This window comes from Coniophora puteana (assembly GCF_000271625.1).
Source record: "Coniophora puteana RWD-64-598 SS2 unplaced genomic scaffold CONPUscaffold_3, whole genome shotgun sequence".
NCBI classification, from domain to species: domain Eukaryota; kingdom Fungi; phylum Basidiomycota; class Agaricomycetes; order Boletales; family Coniophoraceae; genus Coniophora; species Coniophora puteana.
This window is the reverse complement of record NW_006913055.1, coordinates 1,262,018-1,280,508: the sequence shown is the minus strand read 5'-3', so window position 1 is coordinate 1,280,508 and position 18,491 is coordinate 1,262,018. Positions and strand designations below refer to the sequence as shown.

The following is an 18,491-nucleotide window of genomic DNA, read 5'->3' as shown; positions in this document are numbered from 1 at the left end:
CAAGTACAGATGACCGACCGAGTCATGTACTCCATGGGAAAAGACAAGGAGGCCTTTGTCATGGGCCTGCGGTCAAGGAACGTGGTCATGGTGGAATTCAGCGCGATGCAGTGCGTCGCCGGCAAACGCCGTTGGCCGAGGTGCCTTATGTGGACGGATGGGCCGCAAGGATAAATTTCGTCCAGACCGCCCGCCGCCCTGTTAGCCATCGCCTTCTCTCAAACCGCCATCATCTCGTCTCAGCTCAGTCAAGTTCACAACACCATTTTCTTGTGGTTTAGCGTAAAGCTCAAGCCCACCATTCTCGTCTCAAACCCCACCTCTTCCCCCACCTTCTGTATACAGCCCCATCGAGGAGAGAACAGAAGACCGAATTTCATGCTTCGTCCTCCAACCAACAGCCCGTCAAATACGTGTTTCTTCAAATCGATATCTATAAGTACTGTACGTATCATTTTCCATCGTTGCTCGCCGACCCCCACTTGATCCGACGTACTGCGCCTGGTGCTGACTAAATGCCTCATCTCCCTCTCACAGCGCTAAGCTCAATCGCCCAGCATGGCAGGAGTCGTTAACATCCGTCGCGACGTCGATGACAAGTTCTACCGCTACCGCATGCCCGTTCTCCTTACCAAGATCGAGGGCAAAGGCAATGGCATCAAGACCGTTGTTCCCAACATGTCTGACGTCGCTCGCGCGCTCTCACGTCCCCCCACCTATCCTACCAAGTTCTTCGGCTGCGAGCTCGGTGCGCAGACGTCCTTCGACGAGAAGAACGATCGTTACATCGTCAACGGCGCCCACGACGCTGAGAGGCTGAGGGAGCTACTCGACGGGTTCATCGACAAGTTCGTGCTGTGCAAGTCCTGCAAGAATCCTGAGACGGACCTCATCATCCTCAAGAGCGGACGCAACGAGGACATCGTGCGGGACTGTAAGGCGTGCGGCGAGCGTACCGACATCGACATGCGTCACCGTCTCACGACTTTCATCCTCAAGAACCCGCCCAAGAACCCCAAGAAGAGCAAGAAGGGTTCCAAGGGCGAGAGCAACGGCAATGGCGGTGGACAGCACGCCGCTGCACCGCCCGTGCCCGGCGAGGATGATGGAGATGCGCCTGGCGCGGAGAGCGATGACGAGCTCACGAGGAAGATCAAGGCCGAGGCGGCCCAGCTTACCACTGACGCGGCCATAGCCAAAGAGGACTGGTCCGCCGACACGTCCGCCCAGGCTGTGAAGGCGCGGATGAAGACGCTCGAGGGTGCAGTCAGTGGCATGGCCATCAGCGCCGGCGACGATGACGACGATGACGAGGGTTTCGACAGCCCCTATGCACAGTTTGGCCGGTGGGTCGAGGAGAACAGGGACAGTGCCGACATTGGCGCCGTGCAGATCTACAAGAAGGCGGAGGAGCTCGGCGTGGAGAAGAAGCACAAGGCTGTGCTCGTGCTCGTCCAAGCTCTGTTCACGACGGAGATCGCGAAGGAGATCGATCAGTACAAGGCTCTCTTGTCCAAGGTGAGCTTTTTCTTGCTTTCCCCTTCCAACTCGTTCCTAATCGTGGACACAGATGGTCACATCCGAGAAACACCAAAAGTCGCTTCTTGGTGGCATCGAGCGCTTCGTCGGCAAAACCCACCCTGAACTTGTGCCCTCCGTGCCCAAGATCCTTATGGCACTGTACCAGAATGACATTATCGAAGAGGAGGTCGTCACTCAGTGGGGCACACACGTCAGCAAGAAATACGTCGACAAGGACACGAGCAAGAAGGTCCGCAAGGCGTCCGAGCCGTTCTTGAAGTGGCTTGCGGAGGCGGATGACGATGACGACGATGAGGATGATGAGTAGATGGCCAACGCATTGAATGGCTTGATACGATTCGTTCTGTCTATCAAAGTTATAACATAACTCATGTGTCAAGGTTTCCCATGAATGTTATCAATATGTTGTCATGTTTACTGGTTTGACATGAGTGCTTCTTTCTCGCCCAGGAGGGCAGCAGCTCTGCGATGAACAGCTTTTGACCCTGCATGATCGTGTAATGAATCCCAGGATATCTCCGTCCATCTCGGGTGCGTTGTCCCTCGATGATACATCAAGCTCATGAAGGCGTAGTGTGCACCAGCGACAACATACTTGTGCATTTACTCTAATGGCATGCTTAAGCCTAATGGCAAGGGTCGTGGGGGTACAATGGGGGTAACACCACCAAATCCCACCCCGCCAATTTCCTTCTTTGTCAACCATCCCAGCGGTATAGGGGACGGGTAATAACTTTAGTTGATTGATGATGATGAGTACATTGATTTATGAACGAGCAGTCCTTGTGATACTATGGGTACAATACTTCAAGATGCTACCGGAATATGATGCCTGTCGACGCTTCCGACATTTTATATCAATTTCTTGCACTTTGGTAGAACTCAATTCTCCTTTCTGTCGGCCTTAACCTACAGCAATCGACATCAGGTACATACGCGAGCAAGCAAAGGGGGATCCACTTACGGCCTCTTCGCTAGGGGTGGGACCATTGTGCACGGTCTCCTCTTCATGGATGGTCCGCTGCCTCATAGCCCCACTGGGATCCACCTCCACGTCCGTCTGTTCATATTCCAAATCGACATCAGCCGCGCCCACCACACCTTCAAACTCTCCGACCCTGGCATCGCCTAGCGGCCCACTAACCTCGTCATGTGTGTACAGAGCCTCGCGGCTGCTTGGGCGCTCCTCGGGGTTGTGGCGCGCCTGCAAGTAATCCACCGTCGTCCTCTGAAGATCTTGTGGACCAAGGGTAGAGCGGTCGGCCTGCAGTATTATATAAGCGACTTGATCGCGATACGTGAACAGGGAGGGTAAAAATCACTCACTTTGACATGTGCCTCGGACTCACTAGCAAGGTGTTCGTTCCAGCCCGGCGCCTCACGAATAGGGGTTGAAGTTTTATGCTGGCTTCCAGTCAAGTTGCGCGCCTTCTCGGCGTCGAGCGTCTGGTGACGGACAGGCTCAGGTTCTGAAGGAATAAACATTGCAAAAATGTAGACGCACCTCTGCGTCGTTGTCATGCATGGTGCTAAAGCTATGAAATCCATATTTCTGCGTTTAAGCCATTAAAACGTTTGCATACCTGGAATAAAGTCTGCGGACGCAGTCAGAACACCATCCATGCTGAAAAGAATGGCGGTAACGCACCTTGCAGAAGCATACCGGGGAGTGGTGACTGCTGCTCGAGCAGCGCGGCCGGTGATGTTGCGAATGGCTAAGGAGTACATGTTGGTTAAGGGAGGAGGATGCGCACGGCCAGACGGTATATATTATGTCTTGGCCTTGACGTCATGGGTGAGCACCGGTGAGCGTCCGCCAGTGGCCGCGAAGTTGTAAGCGGGTGTCCGCTTATGGGGCTTTCTGATGTCATAGGAAGGTGCTCCCTGGTCTTGTGTGCCCGTGATATACTCGTGATCGCGTCGTAGTGTACGCGTCGCGCTTCCGGCGAGATGGTTGAAGTACGTTCGAAACGCCTCCAAAGCCACTGATCGCGTCCAACATTGACGTCGACGGACATCGCGAAGTGACAGCTTTCATTAACGGCAGCTTCGTACCTTTTGGCAATCCCATTGACTATGCCCACGTTCTCGCGCCTAAAATAAGTCCGTTCCGGACCAAATTGTCCTAGGCGCACGGCCAAAGCGGCAAGTAGCGTAAACACGTCGCGAACGATAACATAGGAAGATAGTACAGTCCAAATGACGGCATTACTGATGCACACAAGTTCTTTCAGGATGTCACGTCCCAGTCTCTCCGCTTCACCACGACGTCAAACCTTCGCACGTACTCTACTGGCGGTCGTTCTTCATCCCATGAGTGACTGACGCGGATGATGAGCTTAGGCATGTGCGAAGCAATGAACGACCTCACAACTCAGAAATGTGTTTATTCCATTCACATTCTCGCATGATGTTCCCAGAATCACGCTGACACAAGCATCGAATGCCATGCTCTGCGTCTTGAAGCTGCTTCGCCAATTTTGGCTGATCTATCACTGGCCGTTGTACCCACCTGGCTCCACCTTTGAAATGGGACCGGCTTGCGTGTCGAATCTTGAAACGCAGTCTTCAGATAAGCCAACGTTGGTGGAGAACTGGCGCTCTTACCGCTTCTATCCACGTCATGGATGTCGTCTGCATTCTATAGTCACAGCAAGAAGCGCAAGCGAGTCGGACGTTACTGCAGCTCATTTCGTAGGGCGTAGCGCGTTCAGGATCCATACCGCACGCTCGTATGACGTCTGCAGCGGGCTTGAAGAGCCTAACGATTGGGTGGCCTCCCTGACCGTTAATAGACCACGGTCGGCCTTTGATCCCTACATTCTGGAAGTGGGTGAGAATGCCGTTCAGACGGTGTATGGGCCAAGGGTCTTCTCTCCACTTTGAGAAAGACTCGTGGCGGAGAACGTCGGGGTAAGTCATCAAGTGCGCGTGGATGTGTCCAACCGGGCTGCGGGATCGTTCGCGATCGACAATGAAGATAGAGCTAGCAAGTTTGAGGCGTCTCGTCACTTCAAAGTAGTGAATGTCTGGTTTGACTCCATCAGACAGACAACAGGTGGCCAGCTCGAGGTCAACTTTGTGCCGCCATTCACACACAAACTCTTGGAATGCTGCTAGACATTGTTGCAAGTCATATTCTGCGACAGGCTCGCAGGGATCGGTGGTCTCAATTACCTTCTTGAATGGATGAGATGCACATAGGTCGCCCAGAGGAGGCACAATGACATCGAAAGTCATGCAGGAGCTCCGTTGAACAAGATAACGACGCCATACGTTCTCGAAGAAGCGACGGCGAGGGGTGTAGGTTTCCTGTTCCATCTTGACATTATCAAGTTCTTTCATGTACTCTATGAGCACATTGCGAGTGCGAGTTTGGTCTGTGTCGGAGGACCATGAGCAATGCCAGCAGCAGGTGGCATTGCGGGCTCACTATCATACGCCAATGGCTGCGTTTTGCGGATCAGTTCATGCTTGGCGATATTTTCCCAGCCGAAATGGTTGATGACGTCCTGCCATCCCCACTCCATAAGGCATGCACGTATACTATGAAGTTCAGCAGTCAGCGGAGAGTTTAAGTGAGGCCCATACCACCTACTCTTGCGATCGCTTTAACCGTATTCTCTTTGCTTCGTCCCTACGACGTTCCGCTGCTCGTCTCTCCCAATCCCGGCATTGACGAACATGCTAAAAACCCGGTCAATATCTTAGTCGCCACTCGCGATCCGATTGACAGTCATGATTACCTGTTCAATCCCGGGCGTGGGTTTCATGATATCCGATAGCTGAGGCACGCATCTGTAACATAGTCTCCGACAATACCTCCATGGGTTCACCCGAAGAGCCTTCTCGCCACAGTTCTAGATTCCCGGATCACGACCCACGCACACCCGAAATAGCGATAATTCTTACCGCGCATCGAGATCCAAACGCCAAGTTTGCATACTGGCGCTCAGTCAGATGAGATGGGCGCTCGGGCATGTCCCCCTCGTGCAAGAGGCGTGCTTCCCTCCACACAAAGGTGTTTTGGATGAGCAGGCGGCGGAAGGCCCTCGAGGTGCGCGCGAGGCTAAGGAGGTCACGAGGGTGGAGGAAGGTGCAGATCTTCCGGACGAAGGGCGTTGGGCACACACAAAGCTGAGAAAGTAGCGCACGACTCACCTCGAGCAGGACGTCGAGGTTGATAAACTGCATCCTCTCCAGTGCTCCTTTCCGTCTGGTCGGTCTTCCTTGTTTCACGACAGATGGCGACAGGACCGCCAATGTTAGATCGTAGACCATCTCTTCAAGAGTTGGAAGGGGAACGGGAGAGGCGGACTCTCAGAGGAGGGATCTAAAGAGGTTAGACGAGATGGGGGTGAGGAGGGTCAGGCCCGAGGGGGCACCATCTTATACGTTCCATCTCCCCTCGCACAATTAATCCACGTTATTGGAGTTATTTGCAGTACCAAAGGAAGCAGCGCTTCTCCCTCCTGCTAAGTTGCCGGTTGGACGGGTCACAGGATTGCCAGAAAGCTGCTGAAGCGTCAAAGCGTGTTTGGATAGTGCCATGGTGACATGTAGGATTCGCATAGACCACGTCCAGCGGCGCTCAATGTTTTATGTGCTCCAAGCTAGAAACAGAGGGCGGCAAGTTTGCCAGTTGTGAAAACGTGCCGGAATGAAGACATGGATGGTGCATCATGGGCGCATGAGCATTCAGGAAGGTGAAGCGAACGACTCGGAAGAGAAAATATTGGATAATATAATTATAGCGTGGGCGGATCAAAAACCTAGTAATAATTTATATTCCCATGCAAGTACTGTCCACAACCTCCATCATGCTTTTAGGTCTTGCTCATCGATTCACCACATCAATAACGCACAGGAACACAGGAATCAGTGAATCAATGCAGATTTTCCGTCATTGATACATATGTACATGTTTATGAATACATCGACATCAAGTCCACTCCTTCATTGCGCAATCAACACAGCACGGTACCGCACCTCACCCTTATCCAGTCTGTCCAGAGCCTCCTCAATGCCAGCCTCATTGAGAGGGAACTCCTGCATCACAGGCTTGATGTTGTGGACAGCGGCGAAGCGCAACGTCTTGTTCTGGATTCCGCGGGAAGGGCACACCACAGCCTGGAACTTGATGCTGTTGGCGAGGAAGGGCATGTACGGCACCTTAAGGTCCTCGAACGAGACAGACATGGGGTAAATGGTACCCAGGGGCTCGATCAAGGGGAGGAAGCTGTGACTCAGATGTGAGGGATGGTAATGGACTTCAAGCCTACTTCACGTACAGGTTCCAGTCAGGCTGCGCGCTCGTTGTCACGATCAGGTGCTGCAGGGGAAGCCCGATGCTGAGAGACTGAGCGCCCTTCGTGGAGTAGAACTCGGTGGCACCCAGCTTCTTCGCCTCTTCCCTCTTGTTTTCCGACCCGGAAAAGACGATGACTTCGCAGCCCATCTTCGCGGCGTACTGGATAGCGAGATGGCCTAGACCTCCGATGCCAACAACACCGACGCGGTCAGTACATTTGACACGGTTAAGGAGCGCGTTAAAGACTGTGCCGCCGGCGCACATGAGGGGAGCGGCGGCAGCGGAATCGAGGGAATCGGGGATGTGGAAGAGGAAGTTGGCCTTCCATACACCGTGCGTGGCGAACGCACCCTGGTCGAGGTTGTGCGAGGCGTACAGTTCACGATCTGGGCAGTGGATCTCGTTGCCAGAGTAGCAGAGGTCGCAATGCAAGCATGCGTCGTGCTGGTAGCCCCAGCCTGCGCGCTCACCGCTGTGAAGAGGTTAGTGGACATACCCATGATTGATCGACCAAAACACTTACACCTTGAAGGTAGTGACGTTGGAACCGATCTGCTCAACGACACCGACGCCTTCATGACCGAGGGCCATGTCCATCGTCCTGTAGTGGGCATCCGTACCGCAAAGGCCAGCGTGCGTCACCTTCACCAGAACATCGTCGGGCCCAATCTCCTTGTGGGTGGTGGCCCTGACGATCTTGCCGCTGCTGGAGCCTTTGAAGACGGTGAAGTCGATTCCGGTCATGTCTAATGGCGGATTGGCGGATTGGAATTAAAGACAAAGAAACGGTACCCCAGGTTCGCACTGCGTCTTTATACACCTTCAACGCGCATAAATGCCGCCTACATAGATCATGAGGCGCAGATTAGAATGTGCTTCCGTCCGCGCGTTCGCAAGACTAAGTACTTTTGACATGTCTCCCGTTCTAAAGGGTGCTGACTTCGGAGATGGGCTCACAGTCCTGCTGAAGATCTTGATGCGCGTCGTAAATACCTTGTTTCCTCGAGGCTCCCAACCAATAATATGCAACCAGAGCTCTTCATTCTCCACGCGTTTGATGCTTTGTCCGACTGTGTCCGGCCTGGCTCGGTAAACACTTGAGCCTGAAGTAGCCAGAGTTTCCCATGCACACCTTCTTTCGAAGAGTATTGGAGCTGAAACGCAGTCACATGAAGCCCAGAGAATGGCCCTCTATTGATCCAACCGACCTTATCAGCCCACCTTTGGTCTCGGTTCCCGTTGGTAGCAACATCTGAGATCAAAACGCATTCGAGAACCGGAGAATCTTGTCAGCCACACGGCTGTATGACGTCCTGATTACAGCTTTCAACTTCAACACTAGTACTTACTGAATGGGCCTTGACGAACCGACTAAGTAGATGGAGCAGACGGCTGATGTCCTCGTCCCGCGTTCTCGGAGAATCCTAGCTCGGGAGGTTCAGTCAGCGCTATTAGTTACTTCCGTGCCCTGTGCAGGATGTCGAGTATCAATCGAGTGTCGACGTGGGGAAGGTATGCAAGGGTGACTCTCACACCCCTGAGAGGATCTGAGTGCGGACAGACAAGAGAACGTGGGAATCCTGCTCAGAGCTAGTTTCAACTCTTTTCACTTTTCATTGTCTTTCAAATTTCAACTCTCAGACTACGCCAAATTGGTTTCAACACACCAAAACGCGAGCTTTGAACTGTACGCCAACTAGACACCCACAGGCTCTCCTGATGCTCTTCGTCAAGAGTTCAAGTGAAAGATCTGGTCATCCTCTGGGAAATCTCTTTGCTCGCCGAAGTCTTTCTCGCGTGACGTCTGAAGGGTCCGGCCCGGGAGTCATCACATGAAATTGCTCAGATTCAGCGCTCAGCTCAGTCGGTGACTAGATGCCTTATGTCTGCGGACTCCTCAGTTTTATTACCCAAACAGCGATGCTGAGGTTAATCGACGTGCTCGCCATGTGCCCCGTGCTTCTTGACAGGCACAAAAAGGATTCTGTACTCGACTTCCACCTTGGCTAGTCATGATGCATGATGGAAGTCGAATGTGATTTTCTCTTTGCGCCCTCGAAACCTTCCTCTGTCGGCGGAAACTCTTGGCTCATATTTCGGACGCCACCTGAAACCGCAAAGTCTAGCATATGATGGTTTTGCAATGTCGCGAGATGGTCGGCCTTTCTTTGCCAAGTCTATCAGTTCCTGCACTGAAGTTCCGAGGATATCGCCAGACCTCCGGGCCAAGAGCAAAATTGTGCCGTCTTGGTTCATGACAGACTATCGCGGATAGTTATCACGGCTGGAAGTCAATCCGAGCGCTCTAACGGGCCTGGAGATGAGCACCAAACACCTCTTTAGCTCTAGCTCCTTTCTCTCCGGCACGACGAGGTAGTCGAACGAATTGCTATTTTGAACCTTCAAAACTTCACGCTGATTGGACTACCTGACTATCCACCTAACTCAAGAAAGCTGAGTTGCACGGCGCCATTATAATTACCGAAGCGTAACAATGGTAAGTTCGAATGTCATTACGCTTAATTATTGTGATATTAAACTACAATACATATACAGATCAATTACTCGTCTCGTCATAAGGTTCACGCTTTATCGGCCACGAGGACGGCTCTGTACTTGATGTCGCCCTTGTCTAACCTATCCATCGCCTCCTCGATACCCTTCTTTGTGAGTGGGAACTCCTGGGTGACGGGCTTGATCTTGTGAAACGCAGCGAAGCGCAAGAACTTCATGTGGATAGCGCGCGACGGGCAGATACATCCCTGTACGCGAATGGCGTTGACCAATATCGGCTCGTATGGCAGCTTGAGCTCTCCCTCTGATACGGTCAAGGGGAAGATGGTGCTACCGGGAGCCATAATCGACAGGTACCTGTATCGAGTTTCAATGCTCAGAACGTCACAGAAGCAACGATTAGGGAAGTCCGCACATGTCCCAGTCCGGCTGCTGGCTCGTCGTGACAAGGAGCTGGTTCAGCAGCTTCCCGATCTTGAGCTCCTTCGCACCCTTGATCGGGTAGAACTCGGTCGCGCCCAGTCGTATCGCCTCCTCCTTCTTGCTCTCCATGCTGGAGAACACAACGACCTCACAGCCCATCTTCGCCGCGATCTGGATCGCGAAGTGCCCGAGCCCGCCGACGCCAACGACGCCGACCCGGTCGGTATCGCGCACACCGTATTTCTCCAAAGCGTTGAAAACGGTTGCGCCGCCGCACATCATGGGCGCCGCGTCGGACGAGGAGATTTCGTCGGGGATGTGGAATAGATAACTCTCATTCCACACGGCGTGCGACGCGAACGCGCCACGGTCGTGCTCGTGCGTGCCGTACATATGTCGCTCGGGGCAGAGAATCTCATCGCCGGTCAGACAGTTCTCGCAGTTCATGCAGGACTCGTGGAGGTAGCCCCAACCCGCGCGATCGCCGCTGGTATGTACCAAGGCTTCGGTGAGCACAGCTAGGTCTAGTAGATCATCTATGACGACTCACACTTTGAAGTGTGTCACTTGTGTTCCAATCTGCTGCACGACACCGACGCCTTCGTGGCCAAGGACCATGTCCTGACCCCTGTAGTGCAGATCGGTGCCGCACAGGCCGGCGTGGGTGATTTTGATAAGGACCTCGTTGGGAGCAAGGGCGTTGGCGACAGACGTTCCTTCGATGATCTTGCCGCCCTCTGAGCCCTTGTAAACAGTGAATTCGAGTGTAGGCATGGTTGTATCTAAGGTTTTAGGAGGATGTAATGTCGAGACAGGAGAACAAATGTCGTGCAGAACTTGGTAAGTCTGTTGCGAAACGAGTGAAACTCTTTATACCTGAGCGACGAGCCTATGATGTAATGTTGGTTTTAAAGGTGTCAGGAGAGTGCAAGGGGCCGTATGTTTAACGAATTCAAGTTAGTCATCGGTCCCTGAATAAGCCATCGACCGTATAACACTGCGTGTCAGTTCAACGATAAGCACCCCGAAATATACGCTGGATCGGCTCCCCGGTCAAGCAGTACCCATATAGCAACCCTTGAAACACGGCATCCAAGACGAAACACGGTATAATAGTTCTTTCTCCTCCAGCACCGATGTCTGTGCTACATTTTCACTGGCTAGCATGTGTGCAAGCTCACAAACCATCGCGTTAAGAAACGATCGTAGAGTTCGCCACATTTTTCATGGGGCGTGCCATGTTTCAACTTTCAACCAGGGTGCGCTGACGACATGCAGACAGTTTAAGTTGAACAGCATGCCTGATTCATGATTGAAAAAAGGACCGGAGGAAAGCAATTCGCTCGCATCGTGCCATGCTCGTATGTCAATGCTGCACTCGCTTAGGATTTGACGTTGTCGCGCTCCGCTGTCAGACTTGAGCGAAGCGCCAGGAGATACCTGATCGGTGCAGTATGTAACTGCATCATCGAGGCATTTCTCTCTCTGCTTGAACTAAGTGTTAAATCTTTGGAAGCATGTAGAGGAGGTTCGGGCTGGTTCAGAAACCCTGAATGCTCCGCGAGTGGTTCCCGAGTTTTATCAGCTCAGAGATTATTTATAGTTCGATCGCTCTCTACAGCAATAGTTAAAGTAGCAACAAAGATCTGGGTTAAATGTTCTACAGATTCGCCAAACTTACACTTCCGGTGCTGATGGGGTGGGGGTATGATGTTTTCAATACTCTACAGATTTTTCCTGCGTGGGACTCACGGATGCTGGCTGACCAAAACTCCTCGGTACTTCATCTGCCCTTGATCCAACTTGTCCATCGCCTCCACGAGACCGTCAAGAGTCAATGGATACTCTTGGACAATAGGCTTGATTTTGTGGTGGGCAGCAAAGCGGAGCATCTGCTCGTGAATACCACGCGAAGCGGTCAGACTTCCCTGAACACGAAGGCCGTGCAGGACGAGGGGCATGTATGGCATGTTAAAGTTCTCCCTAGAGACACTCAGCGGCACAATGGATCCCTGAGGCACCATCAGCGGCAAGTATCTACCAGACTGCGTCAGCCAACCCCATTCGCGCCCAGCATCGATGCAGAGTTACTCACAGTGACCAATCCGGCTGCTGGCTTGTCGTGACGATGAGGTAGTCGAGCTTGCTGCCGATCTGGAGCTTCTCCACGCCTCTTGTTGCGTAAAACTCGTCCGCACCCAGTTCGACAGCCTCCTCCCGTTTGCTTTCCGTTCCCGAGAAGACGACAACTTCGCAGCCCATCTTGGACGCGAACTGGATCGCGAGATGTCCAAGCCCACCGATTCCGATGACGCCAACGCGGTCCGTGCTCCGCACCCCTAGCTTCTGCAGCGCGGTGAACACCGTCGCGCCAGCGCACATCAGCGGGGCAGCGTCAGTAGAAGAGAGAGAGTCGGGGATGTGGAAGAGGAAGGCGGCTTTCCAGACAGCATGGGAGGCGAACGCGCCCTGGTCGAACTCATGAGTGCCGTACAGGTGGCGCTTGTCGCAGAAAATCTCATCGCCCTTGAGACACTGCTCGCACTCAAGGCAGGCGTCATGGAGGTAGCCCCATCCTGCGCGATCGCCCCTGTAAGGAGGGAGTCGTTATAAGTAGATGTGCACGCGCTTGCGACATTCGGTAGAATACGTACACTTTGAACTTGGTTACTTGGCTGCCCACTTGCTGGACTACGCCGACACCTTCGTGGCCAAGAACCATGTCCTGCGAGGTGTAGTGAAGGTCCGTGCCGCAAAGACCTGAATGGGTGACCTTGAGGATGACTTCATCGGGGCCTAGCGTCTCGATGAGCGCTTTCGCCTCGACGACCTTGCCCTCTTTTGAGCCCCTGTATGTGACGTACTCGAAGCCAGTCATATCGATGTGTGTGGACGGTCTTGGGACTTGAGAGAATGGAGAATCTGATGAGGAACGATGCTGAGCGATAAGACGCCTTTTATACGCGTCGCCTGAGATGCTGGGCACGGATTGAAAGGTGAGAGGAAGCGACCATGGCGGATGCGAACAAAGCCGGTATCCGCTCACCGAAGCGAAGAGAGACAAGCCTTAATAAGCTAGCTTATCGAGCCGGTTACCAGCGGAAGGCCGGTGTGCTTTGTCAGAAATCTTGGGTCTCTTTCTATTATGCCATTGGTTGTGTCCATCCATCGAGCCTACGCGACCGAGCACAACCCGATGTTAATGCCCTCAAGATAAAGAAAGACGCTGACGCAAGCTAGACAAAACCATGCAGAGACTATGGATGACAAAAGAAATGGCATTACTATAGCGACCACGACGTTCGGCATGTCTCGACAAAGCTTCAACTCTGTAGACACATACTTGCAGTAGGACCTCGAAACAGCGCGGGCCGAGCGTCAGATTTTTACCGTCTTCTCACCAACACCGTCAAAGCCCACACCCCTCAAGTTCCACTTGCAGTCCACCTCTTGCGCCCGACCGCGCTCATCATGCGCGCGGCTCCAGACAGTCGCGAGTCGCGTTTTGCCATCTTCTGAACGCCGCAAGCTCGTCTCGTCTACCTCGAGGATTCCTTCCCATAGCGTCCAGCTCCATTGACCCTCCTGATACGTGATCTTCGCGTCCGTCCATGTTTGACCAAAATCAGTGCTAAGCTCGACGCGGCTCACGCGACAGCAAGAGAACGCGTATCCCTTGGCTCTGACCAAGATCTTGTCATATGAGCCCGTATTTGACTGGACGACTGCGACCACGGAGTTGACATCGAGTTCCTGCATCGGGGGTATTTTGTCCCACCAGTCTTCTTCGTCTGCTTTCTCTAGCGAGTCGACCTGGAACCAATGAGATGGCGGCAAAGTCGGCCATGAGTATCTGACCCGGGTGCTTCTTGCGAAAGATGACAAAGAAAGCGCTTTTCAAGCTGCTTACATTCTCTGGGAGAACCTTGTAGTCCTTCTTCTGGTACTTTCCAGGCGACTCCTCGCGCGAAATCGTCAGGGTTTTCAGCCACTTCACCCATCGCGTTCCGGTGTACCCAGGGATGACCATGCGCATCGGAAAGCCGTGCGGAGCCCGCAATGTATCCTCGTTCATCTGAACATTAGCATGTTTCGTCTCAATATCCAGCTACAACAAAGCCCATACCCCATATGCGATAATGACACTCCCCTCCATGGCCTTCGCCAGCGGTATCGAGACGCTGAAGTTGTTTTCCTCGGTCTCCTCGTTGGCATCATGCGATGCGAACCAGACGTGCCAGCCGACCCACTCGTCTGGCTTGTCGGACACGCCAGCGTTTAGCAGGACACGGCTCACTGGTGTGCCGAACCACTTGACGTTGGCGATCGTGCCCTCGCCCCACTTGAGCCCTTCGACGTCGCGGCCAGTCTTCTCGGCCATTTTGCCGCGTCGGTTACCCGCGCACTGTAAACATGGAATGGTTAGTCCATTGAAGCACTGGTGGAGAAAGGGGGAAAACAAAGCTCACGTGTAATACGGCAACAATGTGCACTGTAGGCATATACTTCAACAGATCCGCGACCGTGAACCCGGCGCTGTCTTTCACGCCTGGATATTCGCCTCCAATCTCGACGCGGAACTTTTCCCAGACAACTGCAGAGCCGGGCTCGTGTTCGTAGTTCTGGATCTTGCCTGTATAGTGGAATTCAGCTGTCATCCGGGGCGTTAACGTGAGTGCTTTCCCAAGGACTAACCGTGGTTTCTGGCGTAGACCAGCTTTGTGGGCGTTACTTCATACTTGATGAGCTCTTCTGGGCTCTGAGGCTCAGCGTTGAGCGGGTCGTCGGAAAGGTGGTGTAGTTCCTCGGCGGCTGACATTGGGGAAAATGGGGAGACTCGTTGAAGGACAGGGTGGCTGCTGTGGTAGAAAGAATGTAGAAATCACGGGTATGAATGTGCAGCTACTTGTAACGCTTGGGTTCCTCTTGGAAATGTGGAGTAAGTGAACATGGAGCCCATGTCATCCACTCCTAGCCACTCCTTCGAAGGAATGTGTTCAAAGGAAGCAAGCGTTGTTAAAGCTCGATGATGTCATTAAGGCCTAATGCAAATGGGTCAGGTCAGTGCAGATCTTATCTTATCTTCATCCTGTCATTTACCACAAAATGGTGTTGGCACCTGCTGGCACCCACTGTATGGACTGACGAACAGGCAAGGACCTTGCGGACAGCAAGTACTAGAAGCAAAGGGATTAATACAATCGTGCGTCGTGCCTGCGAGGATGATCGGACCAACCACAGCCGCCCGGGCCATTAATATGTAATGCTTTAGCGTTCACAGAAGCATATGCTACCGATCTCATAGCGCGCCCACACCATGCCATCGAGGGAAGAACATTTAGTTCTTCTGCTGTACATCGAATCCTGTCGTGGAACGTTCTCCCCGGATTCACTGCTACTGAAGAACGTTTTGCAGGGTCATCGCATCGGGTTGGCAATAAGACAGACCGCCGGTACCATGTACTGCTATGCTAGGTCTGAATACACCTCCTCCAATTTGGTGTTCACGCATTCACGCTTCAGGACCACTCAGGCTGGCGAAGCCGGCGGCATCCACTGGATGACCCGCCTCTTCCCATGGGCCAGCCATTCGTCGTCATTGCTAGGCGAAGCACCAGTGGACGCGTGGTACACCACCGGCGTGGTTGGTCATTCAAATTCCTCGTACGTCTTTATACGATATGATGTCTTCGCGTTCCAATATTGAGTTCACTCCGCGCTTTGATCTAGAGTGGTGGAAGCAGTATTGCGTGAAGCAGTAAAATGTCCAGGAAAGACATGAAAGGAGTGTTGTCATGCCTCACCCGTTTAGCGTGATATATGTATGATGCTTTGACACGATAACTTGCGACGTAACACTTTTGAGGTGAAGCTTGACAATGTATTATTAATCCGCGACTATGAGAGTTCAGCTCATGTGTGTCAGTGAGAGTGAGTGATGATGTAGCGACTGGATTTCTTTCTAGTGAGCACATGCCTCGCGGTCAAAATGAAATTTGACTCATCAAGCATATGCATATTGACAAGAGGTGCCGTGGTGAGGACAATGTTAAAGACGAATTATCATTAACTTGTCGCAAATATGGGTTACTATACCGATCAAATTCCGATGCTTTATAGGTATTAGCCCAGCGGCAGTAGCCGCTACTTATGATGACATCAGGCGTCAACTTGATTGTCAAGGCAGGACGACATCTGATGACATTACCAGTCCTCTAGAGTCAATGTCGGATGAAAAAATGCGACAATAATCCCACTGGTCACCGCCTAAGGAAAACTTGACGCTATGCCGCTTGCAGTACGCGTAAGCTTCTCGTGATGTCCTTGTAAAACAATCTCAAATGCACACAACATTATGGATGTCTTTGGATGGGATGATGATGCAAATTACGCCTGCGATACCAAGCATGTAATTGTAATTCGTAATGCTCCTACTACTTTTACGCCTACTCGTCCGCCTCGCCTGCGACGATGACATCGTCTAGAATCGCGTGTCAGCACAAAGAAACTCGTTCAAACTTCCAAATAAACTCACCGATCTTCAGCACCGCACGGACGAGCTGGGTCGCCAGAAGGTACTGTTGCCGCTTCGAGATCAGAGGGTCGTACACGAACTGCTTCTTCATGTCTTTTGGGAAATATATCAGCAACCTGAACGCAGTCATGGATAGAGGCCGCGTACCGTTCTCGCCCTTGCCGGAGCAGTCGATACCAAGGCGGGTGTTGCTCTCGGTAATCTGCCGGCTCTTGACCTCTGCCAGCGTCTCTATTGGCGAGAGACCACTGTTTTCGGCCAGGGCCAGCGGGATGGCATCGAGGGCAGAGGCGAACGCGCGCATGGCGTACTGCTCGATAGTGGGGATCTGTCGAGCGGCTATGAGTTGGGTGTATGCGATGCTTTGAATAGATATTAACCTCATCAGCAGCCTTCGCGACGGCTACAGCGCAGCTGATGTCGGCGGCACCACCACCGTACACAACTCGGTTGTCGGTGACGAGGTTGCGAACGGCGCAGATGGCGTCGTGGAGCGCACGCTTTGCCTCGTCGACGATCTACGGTGGCAGAACCAATGTTAACACGATAGTCATGTTGAACGGATTACTGTGACCCACCATCTTGTTGCTCCCGCGAACAAAGATTGTCACCGCCCGAGAGTTGGCGCACTCCTCAATCACGAGCATCTTGTCCCGCGTCGTTCCAAAAGTGACTTCGCGGACTACGCCCGCCTTTCCGAGCTTCGCGGCCGTAAGATCCTCGAATCGGGGGACGATGCGTCCTTGCGTGGCGATTGCAATTAACTTGTGTTTAAAGTCTCAGCCTTCGACACTTTTTATAAAATCACCGACACCTCAAACGCACCTCGATCTCGGGGCCACCAACCCACCGCACAGCAGGAAGCTCGTTCTGCATTAACAAATGGTTCGCCTCGTCATCAAAGCCCCACTGGCAAATGACCAAGTTCGCGCCCGTGTCCTTGACCATCTTGATCATGTCCGCAAACTTGGCCTTTTCATACTCGCGCAGCTTCTTGAATTCGTCCACGCTCGTGATGTCCAGGTGGTGCTTCGTCTTGGGCCGCGGCGGCTCGAACGGGCACGTGAGGATCGCGAGGCGGGCGTCGGTGATGGCGTGCGGCATCTGCGGGTGCGACATGTCTTTGTCAATGAGGACGCCCTTGATGAGCGTCGTGTCGGCGAGTGAGCCGCCGACTTTGCCCTCGACTTTGATCAGGTCGAAGGGCACGTCGCGCCGCTCGACGTCGGCGACGGTCAGGACGGCGTCGACGGCGATTTGAGCGAATTGTTGGTGCTCTTTTGATACACTGTAGAGTAAGGGGTGAGTTAACCGAAGCTGTATTCTTTCGTATGAATGGGGCGCACATTTTGCTGCCGAGGGATGTATGGGCGGTTTTGAGGAGATTTTCCTTGTTATCGAGGGAGAACTCAACACGGTCGGATATTTGATCTAGTTGCTCGCATGCTACGGCGCAGGCCTTGTCGAAACCGTCTGCGATTCGGATGGGGTGGATTCCCCGGTCTAGGAGAGCCTCACTCTGTTCCAATAGGGCACCAGCAAGGACTGGATAAAGTGCATTACTGAGCTGAACATGATAAAATGCAAGGCCAGAGACTCACCAACGACACCAGTTGTACCATCTCCGATCTCGTCATCCTGACTCTTCGACAGCTGCACTAGGAGCCTCGCTATTTGATGCTCGACCTCCATCTGACCCAATATCGTAGCTCCGTCATTGGTGACGGTGATCTCGCCGTCAGGAGAGATGAGGATTTTGTCAAGACCTGAACCATGCAAAGATTACACAGAGAGATCAGGGATAGAGAACGATAGCCACACCTCTTGGGCCTAACGATGTCCGGATGATATTTGCGACTGTGCGTGCGGCGAGGATATGCGACTGATCTCGAGTTAGAGAATTGCATTATTGTGCTGATCTATAATTGAGGTACGCACCTTGATCGCCTCGACGCCATGAGTCCGGGTTTTCTTGCCTTGCTCGCGCAGGATAATGAATGGGCGACCATACTACTCCCGTCAGACAACTTCCACTCCAGAAGGCGACAGCACTCACCTCGTCGGTAGTGTAAATAGCATCTTGACTCGCCATGATTTTGTGCAGCACGCGTCGCGTTTCTGGCAGCAAGAGGGTGATCACGCGTGTGACACTGATCTGTCCGTGAC

General features: G+C 52.9%; 7 protein-coding genes across 7 annotated transcripts; 1 reads left to right on the top strand and 6 right to left on the bottom strand.

Annotated features, from left to right (window-relative positions):
* The first annotated feature begins 261 nt into the window (after positions 1–261).
* CONPUDRAFT_99648 (uncharacterized protein) lies at positions 262–1,966 on the top strand. Its single transcript, XM_007767615.1, has 3 exons — positions 262–444; positions 538–1,518; positions 1,571–1,966. Exons 2-3 carry the CDS (start codon positions 559–561, stop codon positions 1,847–1,849), a joined length of 1,239 nt encoding a protein of 412 aa, XP_007765805.1. The 5' UTR covers positions 262–444; positions 538–558; the 3' UTR covers positions 1,850–1,966.
* A 299-nt stretch (positions 1,967–2,265) lies between these two features.
* On the bottom strand, positions 2,266–3,270 carry CONPUDRAFT_163215 (uncharacterized protein; the record flags this gene model as incomplete). The annotated part of the gene is made up of 6 exons (XM_007767614.1): positions 2,266–2,451; positions 2,507–2,806; positions 2,869–2,988; positions 3,047–3,077; positions 3,126–3,137; positions 3,191–3,270. 6 exons carry the CDS (start codon positions 3,268–3,270, stop codon positions 2,425–2,427), a joined length of 570 nt encoding a protein of 189 aa, XP_007765804.1. The 3' UTR covers positions 2,266–2,424.
* Positions 3,271–6,407: 3,137 nt separating this feature from the next.
* On the bottom strand, positions 6,408–7,773 carry CONPUDRAFT_99643 (GroES-like protein). The gene is made up of 4 exons (XM_007767613.1): positions 7,760–7,773; positions 7,377–7,695; positions 6,834–7,325; positions 6,408–6,781 (listed from the first exon to the last, which is right to left on the bottom strand). The coding sequence occupies exons 2-4, from the start codon at positions 7,595–7,597 to the stop codon at positions 6,499–6,501; spliced, it is 996 nt and encodes a 331-aa protein (XP_007765803.1). The 5' UTR covers positions 7,598–7,695; positions 7,760–7,773; the 3' UTR covers positions 6,408–6,498.
* A 1,662-nt stretch (positions 7,774–9,435) lies between these two features.
* Positions 9,436–10,564, bottom strand: CONPUDRAFT_151007 (GroES-like protein; the record flags this gene model as incomplete). Its single annotated transcript, XM_007767612.1, has 3 exons — positions 9,436–9,724; positions 9,783–10,277; positions 10,341–10,564. The coding sequence occupies 3 exons, from the start codon at positions 10,562–10,564 to the stop codon at positions 9,436–9,438; spliced, it is 1,008 nt and encodes a 335-aa protein (XP_007765802.1).
* Positions 10,565–11,440: 876 nt separating this feature from the next.
* On the bottom strand, positions 11,441–12,799 carry CONPUDRAFT_80485 (NADP-dependent alcohol dehydrogenase). Its single transcript, XM_007767291.1, has 3 exons — positions 12,445–12,799; positions 11,886–12,380; positions 11,441–11,827 (listed from the first exon to the last, which is right to left on the bottom strand). The coding sequence occupies exons 1-3, from the start codon at positions 12,666–12,668 to the stop codon at positions 11,539–11,541; spliced, it is 1,008 nt and encodes a 335-aa protein (XP_007765481.1). The 5' UTR covers positions 12,669–12,799; the 3' UTR covers positions 11,441–11,538.
* A 165-nt stretch (positions 12,800–12,964) lies between these two features.
* On the bottom strand, positions 12,965–14,609 carry CONPUDRAFT_70852 (molybdopterin binding oxidoreductase; the record flags this gene model as incomplete). The annotated part of the gene is made up of 6 exons (XM_007767217.1): positions 12,965–13,026; positions 13,192–13,603; positions 13,701–13,865; positions 13,917–14,195; positions 14,260–14,423; positions 14,486–14,609. The coding sequence occupies 6 exons, from the start codon at positions 14,607–14,609 to the stop codon at positions 12,965–12,967; spliced, it is 1,206 nt and encodes a 401-aa protein (XP_007765407.1).
* Positions 14,610–16,147: 1,538 nt separating this feature from the next.
* Positions 16,148–18,448, bottom strand: CONPUDRAFT_99636 (uncharacterized protein). The gene is made up of 11 exons (XM_007767611.1): positions 18,382–18,448; positions 18,264–18,335; positions 18,147–18,207; positions 17,927–18,091; positions 17,672–17,870; positions 17,151–17,613; positions 16,904–17,089; positions 16,706–16,843; positions 16,473–16,653; positions 16,326–16,418; positions 16,148–16,271 (listed from the first exon to the last, which is right to left on the bottom strand). The coding sequence occupies exons 1-11, from the start codon at positions 18,415–18,417 to the stop codon at positions 16,237–16,239; spliced, it is 1,629 nt and encodes a 542-aa protein (XP_007765801.1). The 5' UTR covers positions 18,418–18,448; the 3' UTR covers positions 16,148–16,236.
* Between the last annotated feature and the right edge of the window lie 43 nt (positions 18,449–18,491).

Excerpts from the sequence above, each read along its gene's own strand:
- CONPUDRAFT_99648 (XM_007767615.1), top strand. The coding sequence starts at position 559 with ATGGCAGGAGTCGTTAACATCCGTCGCGACGTCGATGACAAGTTCTAC. Across the intron at positions 1,519-1,570 it reads ACAAGGCTCTCTTGTCCAAG|ATGGTCACATCCGAGAAACA; the intron begins GTGAGCTTTTTC and ends TCGTGGACACAG.
- CONPUDRAFT_99643 (XM_007767613.1), bottom strand. The coding sequence starts at position 7,597 with ATGACCGGAATCGACTTCACCGTCTTCAAAGGCTCCAGCAGCGGCAAG. Across the intron at positions 7,326-7,376 it reads AACGTCACTACCTTCAAGGT|CGGTGAGCGCGCAGGCTGGG; the intron begins GTAAGTGTTTTG and ends ACCTCTTCACAG. Across the intron at positions 6,782-6,833 it reads GCGCAGCCTGACTGGAACCT|CTTCCTCCCCTTGATCGAGC; the intron begins GTACGTGAAGTA and ends TCTGAGTCACAG.
- CONPUDRAFT_80485 (XM_007767291.1), bottom strand. The coding sequence starts at position 12,668 with ATGACTGGCTTCGAGTACGTCACATACAGGGGCTCAAAAGAGGGCAAG. Across the intron at positions 12,381-12,444 it reads CAAGTAACCAAGTTCAAAGT|GGGCGATCGCGCAGGATGGG; the intron begins GTACGTATTCTA and ends CCCTCCTTACAG. Across the intron at positions 11,828-11,885 it reads CAGCAGCCGGATTGGTCACT|ATACTTGCCGCTGATGGTGC; the intron begins GTGAGTAACTCT and ends GCAGTCTGGTAG.
- CONPUDRAFT_99636 (XM_007767611.1), bottom strand. The coding sequence starts at position 18,417 with ATGGCGAGTCAAGATGCTATTTACACTACCGACGAG. Across the intron at positions 18,208-18,263 it reads ATGGCGTCGAGGCGATCAAG|TCGCATATCCTCGCCGCACG; the intron begins GTGCGTACCTCA and ends ACTCGAGATCAG. Across the intron at positions 16,272-16,325 it reads CCGTGCGGTGCTGAAGATCG|ACGATGTCATCGTCGCAGGC; the intron begins GTGAGTTTATTT and ends ACGCGATTCTAG.